Here is a 23,119-nt window from a genome sequence, read left to right as displayed (position 1 = left end):
TAGTTTCATATATCAATCTGTTGTGTATTATTATTTATTCTGAAAAGATCCTCAGTTCCCTGTTTCCCTTTACTTTGTTGCCAAGTCACATTATTTTTGTTTTGTTTTGTTTTTGTTGTTTGTGCTGGGATTGAACCTAGGGCCTCAAGCATGTTACACAAGAGCTTTACCGCTGAGCTATAACTCCAGTCCCACCAAATTCTTTTAGTTTTTACCATCAAAGTATCTTGAAACAAGCCTACCAAATGGTTTAAAAAGATAACTCAGAAAGCGCAAGTGCTTTGGGGGTATGAATACATCGGGAAGCATTTTTGACGTAGTCATATTTTTAAAGCGCAGGTGGTAGTATGTACTTGGCCTACTAGTGTTTAGCCCTCTTAGTCTTGTCTACACTGACCCCAGTCTTTTCATGCCATTCGTTGACCTGTCTCCCTGTGATCCTTTGTCAGTCCTTACCTCTGTTTTATGAAGAGCTTGCCTTGTCTTTTCCAGAAATTTGTTGTTCTTTCTCACCCATCATAAATGGCATTTTCTTTTTGGAGGCTGAGGCCAGATTGCCACCTTTTTGATGAATTGGGTAGTTTAGTAGTCAGAAGGACCACTGGTTCCTGGTGCCGTCTGGCCATTCCAGTGAGTGTTTGATTTTAGGGTATGTGTGCGCTCATGTGTGTGTGTGTATGCATTTATTTGTGTGTTTTTAGTTAAACTGAAAGCACTTGAGGTGGAGATTCTGTACCTTCTATCATCTATTTTTTTTTTGTTGTTGTTGTACTGGGGATGGAACCCAGGGGCTTTCTACCTCTGGGCTGCACTCTCAGAACTATTTTATATTTTATTTGGAAACAGGGTCTCAGTTACTGAGAGCCTCACTAAGTAGCTGAGGCTGGCTTCAAACCTGCACGATCCTCCTGTCTCAGCCTCCCAAGCCTGGGGATTACAAACGTGCGCCACCACGCCTGACTGTCATGTAATTTTAGTTTAGTATCTTTGGGGTATAATGCCTGGGTAATACTTAATTTATTTGTATTTAATTTTTCGTGGTTTTCTATTTTGAAGATTTTAGAACTTCTCAACAACAGAGTCTTCCAATCCAGGATCAATCACAAGAAAGCCGTGCGGCATATCCAGTTCACAGCTGACGGGAAGACCCTTATTTCAAGTTCTGATGATTCTGCAGTTCAGGTGAGAAGGTGAATGAGCTCCTGACATATGTACTATTAGGAAAAAGAACAAAGAACGCTTCTAGCAAAAGAGCCCGTTGATTGTGCTTAAAATCTGGTGTGCATTTTAAACATATCACTTTGGGTGCATATTTGAATTATACACATGAGCTTAGATGAAACCCATTTGTGTTTCATACATGGGGCAGACAGTTTGACTTAGAGCCCTGTACTGGAAGGTTATTTAGAAAAGCCTTGATTTAAGCTGGGCGTGGTGGCGCACACTTTGTAATCACGCTTGGGAGGCTGAGACAGGAGGATCGCACAGGTTCCAAGCCAGCCTCAGCTACTGAGTGAGGCTCTCAGCAACTTAGTGAGACCCTGTTTCCAAATAAAGTATAAAATAGGGAGTATAGTCTATATATTATAGTATATAATATAGGGAGTATAGCCCGGAGGTAGAAAAGCCTTTGAGTTCCACCTCCAGTACCACAAAAACAAAACAAAACAAAACCAAAAAAACAAGTTATGTCTGGAGGCTCTCTCTTTTTAGATTCTTGTTTCCTTTGCTGCACAGAACTTTTTAATTTGACAGCATCCTATTTATTGATTCTTCATTTTATTTCTTGAGTTTTGGGAGGTCTATTCGAAAAAGTCTATACCAATGCCTATATGTTGAATAGTTGGTCCTATGTTTTTTTCTAGTATTTTCAAAGTCTAGTTTCTAGGTCTTTGATCCACATTAAGTTAACCTTTGTGCTGGGTCCAGTTTCATTTTCCTGCATATGAATGTCCAGTTTCCCCATCACCATTTGTTGAAAAGGCTGCCTTTTCTCCAGTGTATCTTTTTGGTTTTTCTGTCAAAAATCACCTGGCTGTAAGTGTGAGGATTTGTCTCAATAGCTTTTATTCCATTGGTCTGTGTCTGTTTTTGTGCCAGTACCATGCTGTTTTTGTTACTATTATCTCTGTCGTATAATTTGAAATCAGATATTGTGATGCCTCCAGCATGGTTCTTATTGCTTGGAATTGCTTTGGCAATTGATCTCTTCTATATTACTTTGTGTTCAAATTTAAATGTACTGTTTTCTAGGACTGACACTCCTAGAAGAGGCCTTTGCATGTGGTCTAGTCTATTTGTGATATTTTATATTGAATTTTTAAATTGATGTATCTTTCATTTCATTCAATATTAATTCCCTTATTATTCCTTGGTGGTGCTTAGTGTAGCTTGGTTAGGGGCTGTAATTCAATTGTAAAAATTCTACATGATCAATTTGTATTGTCACCCTAGATTTCAGTATCTCATGTAAAAGGGGAAAGTAAATAGCAATAACTTTAGCAATAAATGATATACAACATTAAAATATATACCAGGTGCCTATTATACCTCTATACTAATATTCCCCCAAAAAAGGATGATGTGGTCAGTAGTTAACAGCAACAATAAACATCTATAAACTTCACACACAGTTGAACACTATGTTTCCTCAGGGACATTTTCAGTTCTAATAACCCCAACAATGTGCATTATACGGGCAAGAATTCTATCAGAAAGAAAGGAACATAGGCAGAAGAAAGTTTAGATTATCACAGCACCAGGCTCCAGAGAAGAAAGATAAACAAGGAGCTGAAGTGAGCAGCTGCAGATCATTCGGGTGTAATTCAGCAGTTCTTTCAGCGTAAAGAACGTCTAAAACTCCCAGTGGCCAAGCTCATCAGACCCCCCAGGGACTCAGAACTGATCTCAGATTCAGAAAAGAAATATGCCAGCCTCACGGCCGAGGGCATAGCAAGCAGCACCATATTGCCAGCAGCAGCGGTGAGTTCACCACACCCGTGACAGCTCCAGATCAGCGCATTCAACAACCATAAGTGAAATTGCGGCCCTTAAAGGAGAAATCCCAGCGCTGCACCCCCAGGGACTTGCGCAGTTTTGATAACCTCCCTGGGTCTGAGATTTTTGCAGTCCAAACCAGTGAAGGAATAGCAGTGGCAGAGATACCACACCCTAGTCACAACTCCCCATGGGAAACCGCCCAGCCCGGGACTCCCATGGTATCGCGCAGCCTTGATTAACTCCCTGGGTCTGAGACTTTGTGATACAACCCAGTAAAGGAGTAGTACTAGAGACTCTAGCCAGAGCAATAAGACAAGAAAAGAAAATCAAAGGAGTATAAATAGGAAAAGAAGAACTCAAACTTTCACTATTTGCAGATGACATGATACTATATTTAGAAAACCCAACAAACTCAACTAAAAGGCTTATAGAACTGATCAACAAATTCAGCAAAGTGTCTGGATACAAAATCAATCTTAAAAAATCAGAAACTTTTCTGTACACCAACCATAAATACACTGAAAAAGAAATTCAGAAAACACTTTCACTCAGGATCTCCCACAAAAAAATAAGATACTTAGGAATAAACTTAACTAAGGAGGTAAAAGATCTCTACAAAGAAAATTATAAAACATTGAAAAAAGGAATCAAAGATCTTAGAAGATGGAAAGATCTTCCATGTTTATGGATTAGCAGAATAAATATCATTAAAATGGCCATCCTTCCAAAAGTGTGATCTACAGATTCAATGCAATGCCTATTAAACTACCAAGATCATTCCTCACAGACATAGAAAAATCAGTCCTTAAATTTATTTGGAATAACAAAAAGCCAAGAATAGCCAAAGTAGTTCTCAGCAACAAAAACCATGCAGGAGGAATCACAATACCTGACTTTAAACTATACTACAAAGCCATTGTAATAAAAACAGCATAGTACTGGCACAAAAACAGATACATAGACCAATGGAGCAGAATAGAAGACCCAGAAACAAGTTCACACCCTTTCAGCCAATTGATTTTTGACAAAGGGGCCAAAAACATACACTGGAAAAAAAGATATCCTGTTCAACAAATGGTATTGGCAAAACTGGTTAACCATATGCAGGAAATTGGAAATTAATCCCACTTTCTCACCCTGCACAACAGTCAATTCAAGATGGATAAAAGACTTGGAAATTAAACCAGAGACCTTGAAGCTCCTTGAAGAGGGCATAGGTCCAACACTGCAAAACATAGGCACAGATAAACACTTTCTCAACAAGACCCCAAAGACACAACAAATTAAAAGGCAAATCAATACTTGGGATTGCATGAAACTGAAGAGCTTCTGTTCAGCAAAGGAAACTGTCAAGAACCTCAATCGAGAGCCAACAGAATGAGAGAAGATTTTTGCCACCTATACCTCCAATAGAGGACTAATATCTAGAATATACAGAGAACTCAAGAAACTCAACACACAAAAAACAAATCATCCAATAACAAAATGGGCAAGTGAACTAAATAAATACTTCATGAAAGAAGAAATTCAAATGGCCAATAAATGCATGAAGAAATGCTCAACATCACTGGCAGTCAGAGAGATCCAAATCAAAACTACCCTGAGATTTTATCTAACGTCAACTAGAATGGCAATCATTCAAAACACAAACAACAACAGATGCTGGTGAGGATGTGGAGAAGTGGGAACTCTAAGACATTGTTGGTGGGATTGCAAATTAGTGCAACCATTTTGGAAAACAGTATAGAGAATCCTCAGAAGAATGGGAACAAATCTACCATTTGATCCAGCAATACCACTTGTGGGTTTCTACCCAAAAGAAAGGAAACCAAACTACCAAACTAATGCGTACTCACGTTCATAGCTGCATAATTCACCATAGCCAAACTATGGAACCAGCCAAGATGTCCATCAACAGATGAATGGATTACAAAACTGTGGGATATATACACAATGGAATTTTACTCAGCCATTAAAAAAACTCAATTACATCATTTTCAGTGAAATGGATGGAACTGGAAGACATCATGCTAAGCGAGATTAGTCAGTCACAAAAATTAAGAAATCAGATGCTTTCCCTAATATGTGAAAGCTAAGGAGAAATGGGTCATAGGAGGAACTCCAGATGAAAAAGGAAACCCTATAGAGGAGCAAACAAGACAACCTAAACAAGGGGATGGGAGGCAGGAAGAAGGAAATTCTCTAAAACACACAATGTACTTAAACATACCGAAGTCAACCACTAAGCCAAGCAAGGGAAGGAGGGATGGGGAGGGAATGGGGTAAGAATTGGGTAGGGGTTAAATGGGTGATGTGTACATGTATGGGTCCACACAAGTTTTTTACCCCAATATGATATATGAATATAATGCACCAATAAAAAATTAAAATAATCCAGAAGAAAAATAAATAAAAATTAAAAAAAGAAAGTTTAGAATATTCAAGAAGAGAGCCAGGCATGGTGGTGCACACTTGTAATTCCTGCGATTGGGAGATGGAGACAGGAGGATCACGCAGGTTTGAAGCCAGCCTTGCTGGCTTAAGAGACCCTGTTTCCAAATAAAAAAGTATAAAATAGGTCTTGGAGTGTAGCCCAGAGGTAGAAGGATTTCCAGGAACCCCAGTACCACACACACACACACACACACACACACACACACACATAATAAAAATAAAAAAATAATAAAATAAAAATATTCAAGAAGAAAAAAGAGAAAGCAGATGAGAGCTAGTAAATGTAGGTCATCAAGAAGTGCAGAAAAAGTAAAAATAGGTAAACTTAACAGAATAGAGAGAGAGAGAGTAAGAAAGCAAGGCCAACAGAATTTGACTAGCAAGAAGGAAAGAAAGGATAGAATGAGTTATGAGGGGAAGCAGACACAAACTGCAAAAACCAACAGACCTCATACAAACCACTAATCCTCAAATACAGAACAGAAATTACAAAATAGTAATAAAAAGATAGTATGATGAAATAAACCAGTGTGTGTGTGTGTGTGTGTGTGTGTGTGTGTGTGTGTGTGTGTGTTCATGAACCAATCAGCATGTACAGGAGCAAACAAAAAGTTAACAATTACTTAGTAAAAAATAACATAGTGCTAGGCGTGGTGGCGCATACTTGTAATACCAGCATTCTCACGGTTCGTAGACAGCCTCAGCTACTTAGTGAGTACAGTACACTCGCTAAGTACACTCAGCTACTTAGCGAGTACTCAATACAGTGAGACTCTGTTTCAAAAAATAAAAAGACAAAAAAATAGGACCGGGGGTGTAGCTCGATGGTAGAATGCCCCTGGGTTTCATTTCTAGTACTGGAAAAAAAAAAAAAAAAAGAAATAGTTATCTCCATTGAGACCGGTGGGTCTGTGGATAATGGTAGATAGTCGTGACCTATGCCAGTTTGTCCTTTTTATTTCTTTTTGGGTTGTGGACCCCTTAGAGAGCAGGTGCTGGGAATATTAAGCCCTTCCTCCCTTTGTGCATCTTGGCAAGTTTCTGGTTGGAGAGTCTTGGAATTAAAACTAGATGCACTGGTTCTCAGCCTCCCTGTTCATCGGAGGAGGGTAGCATAGGGAGGGAGGTAGTGTCTACTGGAAATTTTTCTAGGCAGAGTAAATCATTGTACTTAGGTTGAGACTAGAACAGTTTTCTGAAAGAGGAGTTCTAGCAGCTAGGTATAGTTTTGATGGGAACTTTGGAACTTTGTTGAATGATTTCTACCCTAGAGGGATTGATAGAGTTTCTTTATCCCAGGAACTGGTCAGAGGCTTGGCTGGGCTGGACTTCTGGTGCTTAGGGTCCCAACTAGGACTTCACTTGCAGTGCCAGCTGGGGCATCCAAGTGCCCTGGGTGAGAGGTTCATTTTGGGCACTGGCACACTCAGCTGCCTGTCGTTTGAAATGGCCCTCTGAGACTCTGCCTCAAGTATAAGCACGCTGCCCATTCAGAATTCAGGCTCAGATTGGCTGGGTTTGGGTGCTGCCATACTGAAAGGTTGTCAGGTTCAAACTGCACCTGCCCAGTGTTTAGTCTTCCCATGCTGCCAGTTGGAACCTGCCTAGATTCACTCACCTCTGCAGGTAATAATTGTGATCTGACTGGTGGACCCCAGGTCTGGGTAGATGTTGGTCAGGATCATGTGTTGATTTTCCTCGGGCCTTCCATGTTCTTGATGCAGCTGGCTATGGTGTGTGATTCTTTGTTTAGCTCCTGTTTCCTGTCTGTTTACAAGTTGTGAAATCATAACTTCACCCACTGATTCCTGTGTAGCCTCTGGTTTGACTGCATACTGACTGCCTTTCTTTACAGAAGTTTGTCTTTTTGCCAGGCAGTTTTCCTCTTGTTTCTACTCTGAGCTACAAAGCGATTGGGGAGTATAACCTTTCTCTTTTCTGCCATTTTTTTCCCCTTCATAATATATTAAAATTTTTTGTGTGTGGGTCTGGGGATGGAACCCAGGGGCATTAGACCTCTGTACTATATCCCCTGCCCTATTTTGTATTCTTTATTTTGAAACAGGGTCTCACAAATTTGCGGAGGGCCTCACTAAGTAGCTGAGGCTGTCTGCGAAATCCTCCGGTCTCAGCCTCCTGAATGCTGGGATTACAAGCGTGCGCCACCACGCCTGGCTCATAATATATTTAATTTAAAAAGACTTTTAATATTTTTTTGTGAGTCCAGTGAAGGTGTAGGATTGGGATGAAGTTTGGATTTAATGCAGAAACTTTTTATTGTAGGTTCACGTGATGCTCCTTTAGTAGCTGTGAAACTCAGTCTAATAGTAACATGTCTTCCTCGCCAGATGTCTTTGAAATGGGTAAACAATTACGTCTGATGAAATTCTGTTGAGACATCATAACTTGTATAGACTATCAAAAGTTAAATACCTAAGGTTTTATGACCTGCTTGAAGATATTCTCAGCCAGAGGGAGAAATAGTTTCCAGAGATATTTTTGGAATAGGAATTATTTTTAGAAATAAAGTTATGTTTCATCTTTTTATGTTCTACTCAGAATACTTTTTAAATTTACAATGTAAATGTAAATGAATACACATTCATGTAATAAAACTCATTATTTTGTGGGTATTTCCAAATGTTTTGACTGGTAGGGTTTTTTTTTTTGTGTGTGTGTGTGGTACTGGGCATGGAACCCAGAGGCATTCTACCTCCAAGCTATACCACCAGCCCTATTTTTAATTCTTTATTTTGAAGCAGGGTCTCACTGAGTTGCAAAGGACCTTACTAAGTAGCTGAGGCTCTCTGCAAACTGCAATCCTCTTGTCTTAGCCTCCCGAATGCTGGGATTACAAGCGTGCGCCACCATGCCTGACTGTTTAATTTAATTTAATTTATTTTATTTTTTGGTGGTACTGGGGGTAGAACCCAGAGGCTTTCTACCTCTGGGATATATTCCCAGACCTGTTTTATATTTTTTATTTGGAAACAGGGTCTCACTAAGTTGCCGAGAGCTTCACTAATTAGCTGAGGCTGGCTTTGAATTTGTGCGATCCTCCCGTCTCAGCCTCCCAAGCGTGGGGATTACAAGCATGCACCACCACGCCCGGCTATTTTAGTTTTTGTGTGTGTGTGTGTGGTACTGAGGTACCTGGAAGCCCTTCTACCTCCAGGCTATACTCCCAGACCTATTTTATATTTTTTATTTGGAAACAGGGTCTCTTAAGCTAGTGCGGCTGGCTTCAAACCTGCGTGATCCTCCTGTCTCCGCCTCCCAAGCACAGGAATTACAAATGTGCGCCACCACACCCAGGGCTGTTTTAGTTTTTAATAATCCAGTAATGACTAAAAATGGAGGTTTGTTTTAATCATCTTTAATCCCTAGTTCCTGGAATGTACTAAGGATCTAATCTCTTTTGAGCTGATGTTATTGCCAAAATTTGAAGAATCATCTCACCTAATTATAGCATCGAGAGTTGTGAAAACTGAGGTCTACTTTGGTAGTTTTTCTTTTTTATTTTTTTTGGGGGGAGCTGCTGGGGATTGAACCCAGAGGCGTTCTACCACTGAGCTACATCCCCAACCCTATTTTATTTTTTATTTTGGAGCAGGGTTTTACTTAAGTTGCTGAGGCTGGCTGAGAAACTGTCTCAGCCTCTCAAGGACTGGATTCCAAGCATGTGCTACCACAGTCGACTACTTTGGTAGTTTTTGATTCTTTCCTTGGCTTGCATATAAGACCCTGCTTCCTATAAACATGTTATGTGAATGAGAACCCAGAGACAGACAATGAGGAGAGATCGACAGCCAGGGCTTGATGGGGAGAGTGGCCGCTAACTGGGGTAGAGAAAGGAATAAAGCAAGAAATAAGAGATGTCATTTTTTTTTATATAGTTTTGCTTTTTCCTGATGGAAAAAACTTAAAGTATTTCTATTGTTTGACCTCACCAGTCAAAACTAGACTCAGAATGTTACTATTTGCATACCTGTGGCGGTGGCTGCTTTTTCTTTTTCTTTTATTTCTTTGGAGCCTTTTATTTCTTTGCCCACACCTTCATTGTGCCCTCTGGACTGCTTTTCTGCATATCTTTCCAGCCTTTTTTCTTTATTGTTCCTTTTATTGTCCTGTGTTCTAGCAAGATTAAACTATGAGCAGGTTCCCATAATCTTCATATTTTCCTACCCTTGTACTTTAACGCCAGCATTTATTTCCTGTGTTTGAAGTCTCCTCTCAACCTGCGAATCATTCTTCAGGTCCGTCCCTTTAGCCTAGTCTCAATGCATTGTGTTCACCAAAACTTTCTTAAGGAATGGCTTTTTGAGAACCACACAACTTTCCTATCATCTTCTTAATATTATTTATATAGATTTGTGTGTGTGGTCCTGGGGATGGAACCCAGGGCACTCTACCTCTGAGCTACACCCTCAGCCCTATTGTTTGTTCTTTATTTGGAAACAGGGTCTCACTGAGTTGTGGAGGGCCTCACTAAGTAGCCGAGGCTGCCGTGATCCTCCTGTCTTGGCCTCCCAAGCACTAGGATTACAAACCTGCACCGCCATGCTTGGCTCTATATAGGATTTTTTTTTTTTTTTTTTTTTTTTTTTTTTTTTTTTTGGTGGTACTGGGATTTTTGGAAGCCCTTCTACCTCTGGGCTACACTCCCAGACCTATTTTTTATATTTTTATTGGAAACAGGGTCTCTTAAGCCAGCATGGCTGGCTTCGTCTCCACCTCCCAAGCGGGGGGATTACTAGTGTGCGCCGCCATGCCCGGCTATATAGGATTTTTTAATGTCTCATTTTCTTTGCTAGACTCAGGCTTTTCTCCCTCCCTCCCTCCCCTCCCCTTTCCTAGGATGTCACACATCTAGGCAAGTGCTCTGCTCTACCCTGAGCTATACCCCTAGACCTAGACTCAGGTTTCATTATTCTTGTTTGAGTCACATTAGCCTCACAGATGCTAAATAAACATATGCTAAATGAGTTAATTTTAAGAATTAATAAGGCTGTATATGCAGTTGCTGTGAGTTAGTAAAGAACTTTCTTCACATAGACATGGCATTGGAATAATGTCTTTTCTGTTTAGTCCTGTAACTCAGATGTGCTTATATGCTTATTTTGTTCCAGTTACTGATGTTACTTCTGCACTCCCCCCGACACACACCTTGTGTCTGTGTAAAAAACGAGCCCTCTTGCTTCTCTCCTCTCTCCTCTCTCCTCTCTCCTCTCTCCTCTCTCTCTCTCTCTCTCTCTCTCCTCTCTCCTCTCTCCTCTCTCCTCTCTCCTCTCTCCTCTCTCTCTCTCTCTCTCTCTCTCTCCTCTATCCTCTATCCTCTATCCTCTCTCCTCTCTCTCCTCTCTCTCCTCTCTCTCCTCTCTCCTATCTCCTATCTCTCCTATCTCTTCTCTTCTCTTCTCTTCTCTTCTCTTCTCTTCCCTTCCCTTCCCTTCCCTTCCCTTCCCTTCCCTTCCCTTCCCTTCCCTTCCCTTCCCTTCTCTTCTCTTCTCTTCTCTTCTCTTCTCTTCTCTTCTCTTCTCTCTCTCTCTCTCTCTCTCTCTCTCTCTCTCTCTCTCTCCCTCTTTTGTGGTACCAGGGATTGAACCCAGGGGCATTCTGGCATTCTACCTCTGAGCTATACTCCCAACCCTATTCTTTATTTTGAAACAAGGTCTCACTAAGTTGCAGAGGGCCTCACAGTAGCTGAAGCTGTCAGGGAACCTGTGTTCCTCAGCCTCCCATGTACTCGTTCTCCTGTCATTTCAAGGGTTGCAGTAGGGGTTGGCTAAGATCTCTGAAGCTTGGTAGTTCCACGACCTATTTTAAGCTGCTTTGTTGAGATGACCTGCTTGTGCAGTAGGAGAGGATTGGCTTCAGTGGAGCCAGAATCTGCAGACTTGCCCAGCTTGTAAGGTCAGAATCTGTGGATATGTAATTGAGATAATTTTCTCTGGAAAATTTAATCAGATGGTGAGCTCACTGGCATATTGTGACTTTTCTTTATCCTCTGTATAATTAACTATTCTCTAAGCCACCGAAGGAGACAAATTTTATTTGGAGGAGAAATTTATTTTGCCCCTAGTCAAGTTCATTAACCTCAGTTTTTCTTTTTGTAATATGTGGACACTATATTCTTTTCTTTTTAAAATGCTATCAGGAAAAAGATGTTTGACAAGAGCGTGTGCTCTCTCCTTAGCCCTCCATGGGATATTGGGGAGGGTTTATTTATTTTTTTGTATAACTGGTGATTGAATCCAGGGGCATCCTACTTCCGAACTCACCCCTGCGCTATTTCTTATTGTTAAATAGGGTTTTACTAAGTTGTGGAGGTCCTCACTAAGTAGCTGAGGCTGCCTACAAATCTGCAGTCCTTATGTCTCAGCCTCTCAAGTACTGGGATTTCAAGCATGTGCCACCACACCCAGCTTGGGGGAGGGTTTTAACAGACATATTTATTTCTTTGATATTCAGATATGGAATTGGCAATCAGAGGAATATGTCTTTCTGCAAGCCCACCAAGAAGCAGTGAAGGACTTCAGGCTCCTAAACAATTCACGATTGCTTTCTTGGTCATTTGATGGAACGGTAAAGGTAATTTGAATCCAGGCTTTTTAAAAAAATGTTTTTTATTGCAATAATTATATTGTGACAGACAAAACCATGTGGATGATAATTTTAAAAAATTAAAGGTTTTATTATACTTGTTTTCTGTTCACTATAGTTACTTATATCTGCTGTATGTTTCTAAGCATTTTATACTAAAGGATACTTACAGTGAAGAGGTCAGAACAGACAGCATATAGAAACTCAGTCTATACATCTGTCCTATAGCTGATCATGGTTCTTTTTTGGGGGGGATGGACTTTTTTATGGTCATGGGGAGTGGAACTGAGGGGCTTTCTACCTCTAGGCTACATTCCCAGCCCTATTTTATAATTTATTTGGAAACAGGGCCTCACTAAGTTGCTGAGAGCCTTACTGAGTAGCTGAGGTTGGCTTCAAACCTGTGCCATCTTCCTGTCTCAGCCTCCCAAGTGCTGGGAGCTAAGATCCCAGCGTGTGCCATCATGCTCGGCTGGACTTGGTTTTTAATTCTCTCTTTTTATATTTCTCGCTTTTTGGCCGGCATCGGAGCCTGCTGTGAGGCAAGGCCGGTGCTGGGGCCTCCGAGGCCGGGATCGGAGCCTGCCGTGAGGCAAGGCCGATGCTGGGGCCTCCGAGGCCAGGATCGGAGCCTGCCAAGGGGTTAGGCTGATGCCGGGGCCAACGGCCAGCATCGGAGCCTGCCAGGAGGCAAGGCCGCTACTAGGGCCTCTGAGGTCGGGATTGGAGCCTGCCAAGGGGTTAGGCTGATGCTGGGGCCAGCGGCCAGCAGTGGAGCCTGCCACGAGGTAAGGGCGGTGCTGGGGCCTCCGAGGCCAGCCAGTATAGGAGCCTGCCAAGGGGTTAGGCCGATGGGCCAATGGCCGGCATCGGAGCCTGCCGTGAGGCAAGGCTGCTACTGGGGCCTCCGAGGCCGGGATCGGAGCCTGCCGTGAGGCAAGGCTGGAGCTGGGGCCTCCGAGGCCGGGATCAGAGCCTGCGGAGGGGTTAGGCCGGTGCCAGGGCCAGCGGCTGACATCGGAGCCTTCCGTGAGGCAAGGCCGCTACTGAGGCCTCTGAGGCTGGTATCGGAGCCTGCCTTGAGGCTAGGCCAGTTCTGGGGCCAGCGAGGCCGGGATCGGGGCCTCCCATGAGGCAAGGTTGCTGCTTGAGCCTGCGAGGTCTGGATCAGTCCACCGGGTAGCCAGGCCACTACTGGGGCTGTCAAGAGTGGGATTGGTACTTGCAACGCGGCATGCACAGAGAAATATCACAGAAAATAAAAATCAGATGCTTCCCCTAAGCAGCAAAAACTAGGAGGAAAGGGGCAACAGGAAGAGGTCAAGCTATAGAAAGGGCCCTATAGTGAAGCAACTAAGGTGACCAGTCAGAGGGTATGGAATAGGGGAGGATGGATCCTCTTTAAAAGGCAGGAGGTACATAAACAAATGTATCAAAGTTAATCACCAAACAAGCATGGGATCAAGGGAGGGGGAGGGAATGGGATGGGGACTGGATGAGGGCTAATTGGATGATGTGTGTTTGTATATCCTCTCAAGTCTTGTATTCCAATGTGATATATGATTACAATGCACCAATAAAATGAATAAATAAATAAATAAATAAATAAATAAATAAAATTGTCCCCAAAAGTTAAAAAAAATAAATTTCTCGCTTTTCTTTTTTTTTTCTTTCCCTCTGGGGATCAAACCCAGAGGCAGTCCTCCACTGAGCTACATTCTCAGCCCTCTTTTAAAAAAATTTTTGAGACAGGGTCTCACTAATTAATGAGCCTAGCCTCCAAGTTTCAAGATTCTTCCCTCAGAGTTGCTAGATTATAGGCACGTACCATCTCCCCTGCTTTTATCATGTTTCTTAATACAGAATGTTCTTAAAAGTGCTAACTTTTAAGTTTTCTTTCTTTCTTTCTTTCTTTCTTTCTTTCTTTCTTTTCTTTCTTTCTTCAGATGTGGAATATTATTACTGGAAGACTAGAAAAAGACTTTGTCTGTCACCAGGGTACAGTACTTTCTTGTGATATTTCTTCTGATGCCACCAAGTTTTCATCTACCTCTGCTGATAAGACTGCAAAGGTAGGTCAGTCCATGCACAAAACTTTGGTATTGATTATGTATTATGAATCTAAAGAATGTATAAAGCAGGATAGTAACAGCTCTGTCCACGTCTCTGTCTTATGTTTTAGGACAGTACAGTGACTAGCCTTTAAAGAGCACATGCATGAGGCCCTGTGCTAGGAATTTTAGTCCCCGGGATCTCATTTGATCTTCACAACATAGGTATCATTGTCCCCATCTTACAGGCGCAGAAACAGAAGCTAGAAAAGCGTATGTGAGTGGTTCTTGTTCACCGGGACCTAGTACTGAGTGGAGCCAGGGCTCAAACTCAGATCTGTCTCACTCGACAGACTGCTCTTAACTGGTTCTGCGCTATTGCTTCTAAGTCTGAAGATAAGGAAGATGTGACTTTTGTCCCTGAATTGAATTTAACTTAATTAAAAGAACATCACAAGTTGGAGCTTGGGAATGTCATAAAAGTTTGTGCATTGCCAAATGTTAGAACTTCCACGTGACCTGTGATTGAATTCATGGCTCAAAATCAGAGTGCCCAGCTAGGTTTGCGGATGCTCATTTTTGAGTGTATTTACCGTCCCTAAGCAATCCTAATTGCCTTCCAGATTTGGAGTTTTGAACTCCTTTCTCCTCTTTATGAGTTGAAGGGTCACAATGGCTGTGTTCGCTGCTCTACCTTCTCTGTGGATGGCTCCCTACTGGCGACTGGAGATGACAATGGAGAAATCAGGGTAGGGTGTTTGCTGACACAGGAGCACCGTTCCCCACATTGAGACTTCTGCTAATGCAACAGGAAGCACAGGCCCTGGGGCTCTGGTTGGATGAGGCATTTTTTGTTTGGTTTCTTGTGTGTTTGCCTCCACTGCAGGAAAGAGTCCATTTTAGAATTAGACTGAGGCATCTCTTCTATATGTGAGGAGGCAGATGCCCTAGTTATTTGTAGCTGGTTCTCTGTTGTTAGTTTGAGAATGATTCATCTTAATTTTTGGACTTAAACCAAAGGTTGTTTTTACTGGCAGAATTTGAGGAAAGGAACTTTGTAAATCATTGTCTGGGTTATAAATGAATTGCAAATTCTGCTGTTACCAGTGCACAAAGAAAAGATATCTTTAGTACTCTACCCATTAGTCAACACTTAGAGTGTGGTTTGTTGCAGTCCCTTTTGGACGGTCTGCCTTTGTTGATCAGTCATTGCAGAGGTTCACGTTTCTGTCACTAAGTGGGTATTGAAGGTCTTATTAACCTTCCGGAGATACAGTCTGCATGATAGGCCGGTTTTTATTATCCTGCAGTGCTTAAGAGGTACATGTAAACCATGCCAATTTTATTTAGAAAACAGACTTTCTGAGAGAGACATGGAATGCTTATGTCTGTGGAAATAATACTACTTTTTTTAAAGAAAGTTTTCATATATATCCCAGATGATATGTATATACGTGTATTTTTTAAATTAGAGACACTTCTGGGTAAGCCTGTTAGTGAATTATGTATCATGTTTGCATAGATATGGAACGTCTCAAATGGTGAGCTGCTTCATTTGTGTGCACCACTTTCAGTAGAGGAAGGAACTGCTACCCATGGAGGCTGGGTAACTGACCTTTGCTTTTCTCCAGACAGCAAAATGCTTGTCTCTGCTGGAGGATATCTGAAGGTAAGAGTTCCTCAAGGACTGTGAAGGAAAGGAACAGTCTGTCACCCTCACTTCCTGTGTCTTGGCAAAGTGGAGGGGCAGTTGCTATTTTCTCCATTTTGCAGTGGGGAGACCCCAGTCAGTAAAGCTGCGCTCCTCAGGGTTCTTGGATGCTTAGGTGAGAGTGTTAGGGACGTTTTCAGTTCAGAGCTCTCATACCAACATACACACAATCCAGATGTTTAGAATTACTAACGGGTAGGGTGTTCAACTTCATTTTATTTTCCTACCATTCATTATGAAATATTTTGTCTGGAATTCTTTAAAAAAGGTATTTTTGGAATTTTCTTTATTCAGTAACAACAGCAACAATAATAATACAGCATATTACTGTAGAGTTTATAAAATGCTTTATTTCTATCATCTTACTAGCCAGCTCTGTGAAGCTTAAATTTTATTATTCTTGGTCACAGATAAGCAAATGAACTTATATGTAGGTTGTGACTTTCTTAAAATTACCTAATTAGTGAGTAGAAGGCCGGGGCTCACATCTGGGCTCACAGTTTCTCTAGCAGGTTGATTCTGCAAAGCTTGGACATGTTGTGGTACTTCAGGGTCATTTTGTGGTGCTTGGATCTACTTATCCATCCATTTAGTAAGACTGTATTCAGTGTCCACTCTGCGCTAAGAGACTGCACTGTTGGGGCTGGTACCTACACAGTGTCAGCTAAGGGTCAGTGGGGAGGCAGGTGGTTAATAGCCCCTAAAGTGCAGGAGGGCTCTGGGATGTGTTTGCATGAGGGAAGGAGGAAGTGAAAGTGCAAAGGAGAGGAGTGGAGAGGCCCACCTTTGGGAGTTAGCAGAGGCTTCACCTGGATAGGGATGCTTGAAGTGAGAATTTTGAGTCATGGTTCACTTTTTAAAGGGCCAGGTGTGGTGGTGCATGCTTGTAATCCCAGTACTTGGGAGCTGAGACAGAAGGATCACAGGTTAGTGGCCAGCCTTAGCAATTTAGAGACCCTCATCAACTTAGCAAGACCTTTTATAAAAAAAATTAGAGCTGGTGGTATAGCTCAGAGGTAGAATGCCCCTGGGCTCAATAATCCCCAGTACTAAAAAGGAGGGGGTGTATAGATGATGCTACGTCTTGTATTGACCATATGGCCATTCTACAAGCCCTTTTCATTTAAAATAGATCCCATTAAATCATATGATACTTCTGTTTACTGAAGCAAGTCAAGTGTAGCTGCTTCTGAGTAATTGATATGAAGTTTTTGGTTATATGGAACCACATCATTGTAATTTTATTCAGCATAAAAGTCTAGCTTATAAAAAAGATAGATTAGGGGCCAATTTTTAGCTTTATGAAAGGACCTGTGTTATGATTTCTTTACAAGATTATCTTAGAAATACAATTCTGGTAATGTTGCATTAAGCTACTCCCTTTGGGCACACCTTTATTCAGGTATTAGAATCCTGAGCCATGGCCTTCACTTGTCCTCCTTTACTATAACTCTAGGTCGGCTCTGAGGACGGTCTTCAGAGGGGAGACGCTGCTGCCTTTGTGTTGGAAGCTGCATTTTTCTGTGTTAGCTGCTGAAACACTTAGCTGCCCAGCTTTGACACCAAGCTTCTAGAGACCATGCCATTTGATTCCCTGAGTCCCATAAATGTTGTCACATAATTGTGAGTTTGGCTTTTAAGGTATTATAAAGATCAGTAACCAGATTTGCAGTTCTTTGAGAATCTTAAAATAATGCAGCAGAATAGCTCTTCATACTGTAAGGGTTATGTCTTAAGGCTAAAAGAAGCCATAACCTGTAAAGTCTGGATATTTAAGCGACAGGCAGGCTGCTTTTGCCTTCTGGTTTGATTACTAGCATGGTTAAACTAATTATGTTATAGCCCAGCCTGCATCTACCCAGCATGCTAATGAGACCATCCAAAAGCACAGAACAAATTAAAAGTAAAAAGGAACAGCTGCTGTAGTGGCCAAAGAAATTAGGCCTTTTGAGTCTGTTTACTTTAGAATCTAGGCTATATAAATTGAGTGCCAGTATGATAAGTAGGTATCCAATAACTAGAGGTGTTTTGTATTTTTGTTTTTTGGGACTGGGAAATTGAGCCTAGGGGCACGCTACTTCTAAGCTACATCCACAACCTTTTTTTTTTTTTTTTGCGGGTTTGGGGATGGAACCCAGGAGCATTTGACCACCGAGCAACACCCCTGCCCTTTTTTTTTTTTTTTTTTTTGGTGGTACTGGGGTTCCAGGAGGCCCTTCTACCTCCGGGCTACACTCCCAGACTTATTTTATATTTTTGAAACAGGGTCTCTTACACCAGCGTGGCTGGCTTCGAACCTGCGCGATCCTCCTGTCTCGCCTCCCAAGCACAGGGATTACAAGCGTGCGCCACCACGCCCAGCTGCCCTTTTTTTTTTTTAATCCTTATTTTGAAACAAGGTCTCACTAAGTTATGGAGGGCCTCACTAAGTAGCTGAGGCTGTTCACGAACCACGATCCTCCAGTCTCAGCCTCCCGAATGCTGGGATTACAAGCGTGCGTCACCACGCCCAGCTATTCCTCAGCCCTTCTATCTTTTGTTTTGAAACAGTCTTGCTAAGTTGCTAAGGCTAGTCTTGTAACTGCAGTCCTTCTGTCTCAGCCTTTACGAGTACGAGGATTACAGGCACGTGCCACTACACCCATCTTAAAAGTTATTAATTTTCAAAATTATTTCTATTCATAAGTGGAAAATAATATAACAGCTCTTACCTGAGTTGTGCCACAGAGTACATGCTGTTAGAAGGATGAGAAATTCACATTAATTCAGACTCCTGGAGGCAGAGATGGGTGTACCCATGTGGTGGTAAATGAAGATGCCATGACTGAGAGGCGGTCACGGTTGGGAGAATGACCTTGGGATGTGCCAACTGGGTTCAGGTTGGCTGTGCCACTCATCAGCTTTATGACCTTTCATTGATTGTTTCACCTCTCTGTGTCTCAATTTTTGGATCTGTAAAATGGGTGTAATAATGTGTACTCCATTAGAGATTCCCCATTCACGTCCAAGTTCACCGCTTTCAGTAGGGTTCATTCTTGGTGTTGCACATTCTCTGGGTTTGGACAAATCTTTAATAACATGTATCCACCATGATAGCATAATAGAGAGTAGAGTCACTGCCCTGAAAATCCTCTGCATTATCTGCTGTTGCAGTATTTTTTTGTTTTTTGTTTTTGTGATACTGGGTATTAGTGGGGCCCTACCACTGAGCTACATCCCCAGACCTTTTAAAGATTTTTATTTTGAGACAGAGTTTTGCTAAGTTGTCCAGGCTGATCTCAAACTTGTTGTCCTAATGCCTCAGTATTCTGAGTAGCTGGGATGACAGGTCTGTGACAACATACCTGCAGTACTGAGACTCTGATATACCTGAGGTGTTTAAAAAATATGCTCATGTGCTTTGTCTCTTGCCCTCATTTTATTTTATCTTAATTATTATTATTTTTGTGTGTGTGGGTCTGGGGGTGGAACCCAGGGGCATTTGACCTCTGAGCCACACCCCCTGCCCTGTTTTTTATTTTTTATTTTGAAACAGGGTCTCACTAAGTTGCGGAGGGCCTCACTAAGTAGCTGAGGCTGGCTGCGAATGGTGATCCTCTTGTCTCAGCCTCCCAAGTGCTGGGATTACAAGCCCGTGCCACCACGCCCGGCTCTCTTGCCCTCATCTTAAACGTGAGATACCTGAGTAAGCTTCATGCTGTTAGATAAATGACATACAGATTGTTATAATTTTAGTGAGTTCAGTAATTGAGAGGGAAGGAAGAGCCTTGTCAGAGGTTTTTCATATGAGATGTTCAATATTTATGAGTAAATAAATACATAGCTCGCTGCATAAAGTAAGTGACTCTTGGGCTCTGGAATCATTCCTGGTGAAAAGGAAGATTCTGTGACCAGAACAGTCTACCCTACAGCCCACATTACCAACAGCCTGAGGTCTGTCAGAATACCAGTCCATGTCTGCGAAGGGGCACTGGAGTGAAGCGGGCAGGCATCCATCAGGCACACTGAGGAGACGCAGGGACAGGAGAGTCAGCCGAGCCCTCCATGTGGGGGCTGCATTGCCTGGTGCCTGCAGCTCTAGCAGCTGCTTGCTCCTCCAGCGTGTCTTCAGTGAAGTAGGGTGCAGGCACAGCCGTGAGACTGTCACCTTGGTTAATCAGTAATGACTAGCCAGTTATTAATCTACAACAGTAAAAGCTTAGGTTTCTTTCCTGTCATTTGTTTGAGTTTAGTAGTGGGGATGTGAGGGGGTAAAGGGTCTGAGGGACACTACAAATTGCAGAGTAATTACCAGTCTAATGAGAATTCTATTTTTCTCTGAGCAGTGGTGGAATGTTGTCACTGGGGAATCGTCACAAACCTTCTACACAAATGGAACCAACCTTAAGAAAATACACGTGTCTCCTGACTTCAAAACATATGTGACTGTTGATAATCTTGGTATTTTATATATTTTACAGATTTTAGAGTAAAATGGTGAAAATTAATGTATGTTAAACTCTTTTTAATTTTGAATTGGAAAATTATAATGTTACTCTGTATATCAACTTTTATAAAGCTGTGAATTGTTTTGCAGTATTATATTCATTACAAAAGTGATTATGGTTGGATGAATAATATTAATGTAGCTTTTTCCCAGATGAACACACCTTTAATCTTATTTTTCATAATCATCACCATGACTAATACTTTGCCTCTAAGATGCAGATGAAAATGTAAATACGTACCTTATTATACTGTTGGTAAAATTCTCTCTCATTGCATTCAAATTTGTTGACTTAATTAATGAGAATAATTTAAAGGAAATCTATATTTATTTAAGACTATCATTATGCAGACTGTGCCTCAGAGTAACAGTGGCCTGTTTTCTGAACCACACTTACCCCAAGGGGTATAGTTCTCCCAAATACAGTCTTGGAGCTTATTTGCGCTCCTTAAATTTGCTTTAAAAATATTGTGTCTGTGTGCAGTCTGCAGTGTTTCCTTTAATTAACTCAGCTACTGTTGGATTTCATCTTTTTTTTTTTTTTGTGGTGCTGCGAATTGAATCCAGGAGCATTCTACCTCCAAGCTGTACCCCCACCCTGTTTTTTTTTTCTTTATTTTTGAAACAGGGTCTCACTAAGTTGCAAAAAGTGCCTCACTAAGTAGCTGAGGCCGACCACAAACATGAGAGCCTCCTGTCTCAGCCTCCCAAGTACTGGGATTATAGGTTTGTGCCATCACTCCCAGCTTAAAAAAAAAATATCTATCTATCTATCTATCTATCTATATATATATATATAGATATCTATATCTATATATATATACAATATGTATATATATTTTTAAAAGCAGATACTCAGTAGCTAAATGTTAGTATATCAGATTAATTGGGGAGAGGCCAATTTTAATCATAAGTTTTAATAATAATTTTCTAAGAAATGTGAAATAATAAAATAATTTTCTTCTAATTCCATTTGATTTTAGGTAAATGGCATTATCAGAGCTATTCTCTTAGTGAATTTCAAGAGAATTCTCTATGATTTTCTATGTAGTTCCAGAAAAGTCATTGTGACTTTGGGAAGGTATCAACTTTCATCTTCCAACCCAGCCTTCCCTGCCTCCCTCCTTCCCTGCTTTTCTCCAAGGCTCATCAGGAAATACAGCTTTTTCCTCCCCCTAAGATCGCTTCCTGCTGTGTTATCCTGGCTGCCCTGGGCTCAGGGATCCTCCTGCCTCCTCAGCTGGGCAAGATAGCTCTTGACATGGAAAAGCTCATCAGCATCTGTAACTCAGCATTTTCTAACCTTCTGATTAGGAACTTTAATTCAAACTTAAGGTTTTTTTATACTTTTATTGGTGCATTATATAGTCTTACATCATAGTGTAATTTATAGAGATAGTGACATACATGCACACAGCATTTGGTGGGCTTGAAGCTTAAATTTAAATATATTCTCTGAGATATGTTATGAAAGGCAGTGGAGATACACTAATAATAAATGTGGTTTTCACAAAAATAATATTCAAAGCTTTTTTTCTGTAATGGAAACTAATAAATGAGTATTAGTATTAATAGGAGATAAGCAAGAAAACCATTTCTATTGTTGATGCATATTAGTAGATACTGTGTGTGTAGTGTGGAGTAGACCATGCGATGTGTTTTAAATTAGATATTCCTATATAGCATTTGTGGAAGCTGTAAATAGAATACATTGAGTAAACTCTTACATTGTTTTTTTTTTTTTTTTTTTTTTTTTTTTGTGGTACTGGGGGTGGAACCCAGGAGCTTTTCTACCTCCAGGCTATACTCCCAGACCCATTTTATATTTTATTTGGAAACAGGGTCTTACTAAGTTGCTGAGAGCCTCACCAAGTAGGTGAGGCTGGCTTCGAACCTGCGTGGTCCTCCTGTCTCAGCCTCCCAAGCAAGGGGATTACAAGTGTGCACCACCACGCCCCTGCTAAACTCTTTTATATTGTTAAGGAAGGTTTTTTTTTGTTTTTTTTTTTTTTGTTTGCGGATCTGGGAATGGAACCCAGGGGCATTCCGACCTCAGCCACACCCTCTGCCCTGTTTTTTATCCTTTATTTTGAAATAGGGTCTAAGGGCTTCACTAAGTATAAGTAGCTGAGGCTGTCCGGGGAACCGGGATCCTCCGGTCTCAGCCTCCCGAATGCTGGGATTACAAGCTGCACCACCACACCCGGCTTGTTAAGGAAGTTTTTTTGATAAATTGAGGAACTTGTTTACAGGTTTACTGTGATTTAAGCAAATGTGATAAGTGAAAAATCTCAATTTTATAAAAAGAAATTTCTGTAAATAGTATGTTTTGCTTAGAATGCCAAAATAAGAGTTTGATGTGTAGGGGCTTGTCTCATCTATGGCTCATAATATAAAGTGTTGACTTTTGGAATTAAAAGCTACTTGACTGTTGAAGTATGGCAACAAACAGTGGCTTTTGTAAAGCCTGGATCGGCCCTTGTCTTAATCCTAAAAAGTGGAGAGACTAGGAAACACGAGGAAAGAGACAGCTGCAACCTCACTTGCGCTCAGAGTTGGTCAAGAGGAGGATTTCATTTGTATCTTGTAGATGAGTATTTTTAAACATTTTTTCTGCTGTATTTTTTATATGAGAAATTATGTTAAACTTTGTACATGTAAAGATGTTTTTATATTGTATGTGTCTTATATGTTCTGAAACTGTTAGCTTTGTATTTAAAATATGACATGATTTTTTTCCTTGGAAATACATTTTAAAATGTGAATTTTTATAAATTATAAAAATAAAATTCCTGGAATTTTTGAAAGACATTT

At 41.1% G+C, this 23,119-nt stretch overlaps 1 protein-coding gene across 4 annotated transcripts in view; it reads left to right on the top strand.

Moving 5' to 3' along the window:
* Nucleotides 1-20,291, top strand: part of APAF1 (apoptotic peptidase activating factor 1) — a gene marked incomplete at both ends in the record, with an annotated part of 85,372 nt that extends 65,081 nt beyond the window's left edge. For all 4 annotated transcript variants that reach the window (XM_080706354.1, XM_080706352.1, XM_080706353.1 and 1 more), the window contains 6 exons: nucleotides 1,057-1,182; nucleotides 11,926-12,045; nucleotides 14,004-14,129; nucleotides 14,732-14,857; nucleotides 15,631-15,777; nucleotides 20,145-20,291. In XM_080706354.1, coding sequence (XP_080562480.1) covers nucleotides 1,057-1,182; nucleotides 11,926-12,045; nucleotides 14,004-14,129; nucleotides 14,732-14,857; nucleotides 15,631-15,777; nucleotides 20,145-20,291 — 792 coding nt within the window. The remainder of the gene's footprint in view (nucleotides 1-1,056; nucleotides 1,183-11,925; nucleotides 12,046-14,003; nucleotides 14,130-14,731; nucleotides 14,858-15,630; nucleotides 15,778-20,144) is intronic.
* Nucleotides 20,292-23,119: the final 2,828 nt, after the last annotated feature.

The sequence above is a fragment of the Muscardinus avellanarius genome, assembly GCF_963383645.1.
Source record: "Muscardinus avellanarius genome assembly, chromosome: 11".
Classification (NCBI taxonomy): Eukaryota; Metazoa; Chordata; class Mammalia; order Rodentia; family Gliridae; genus Muscardinus; species Muscardinus avellanarius.
This window is presented reverse-complemented; position numbering and strand designations above follow the sequence as displayed.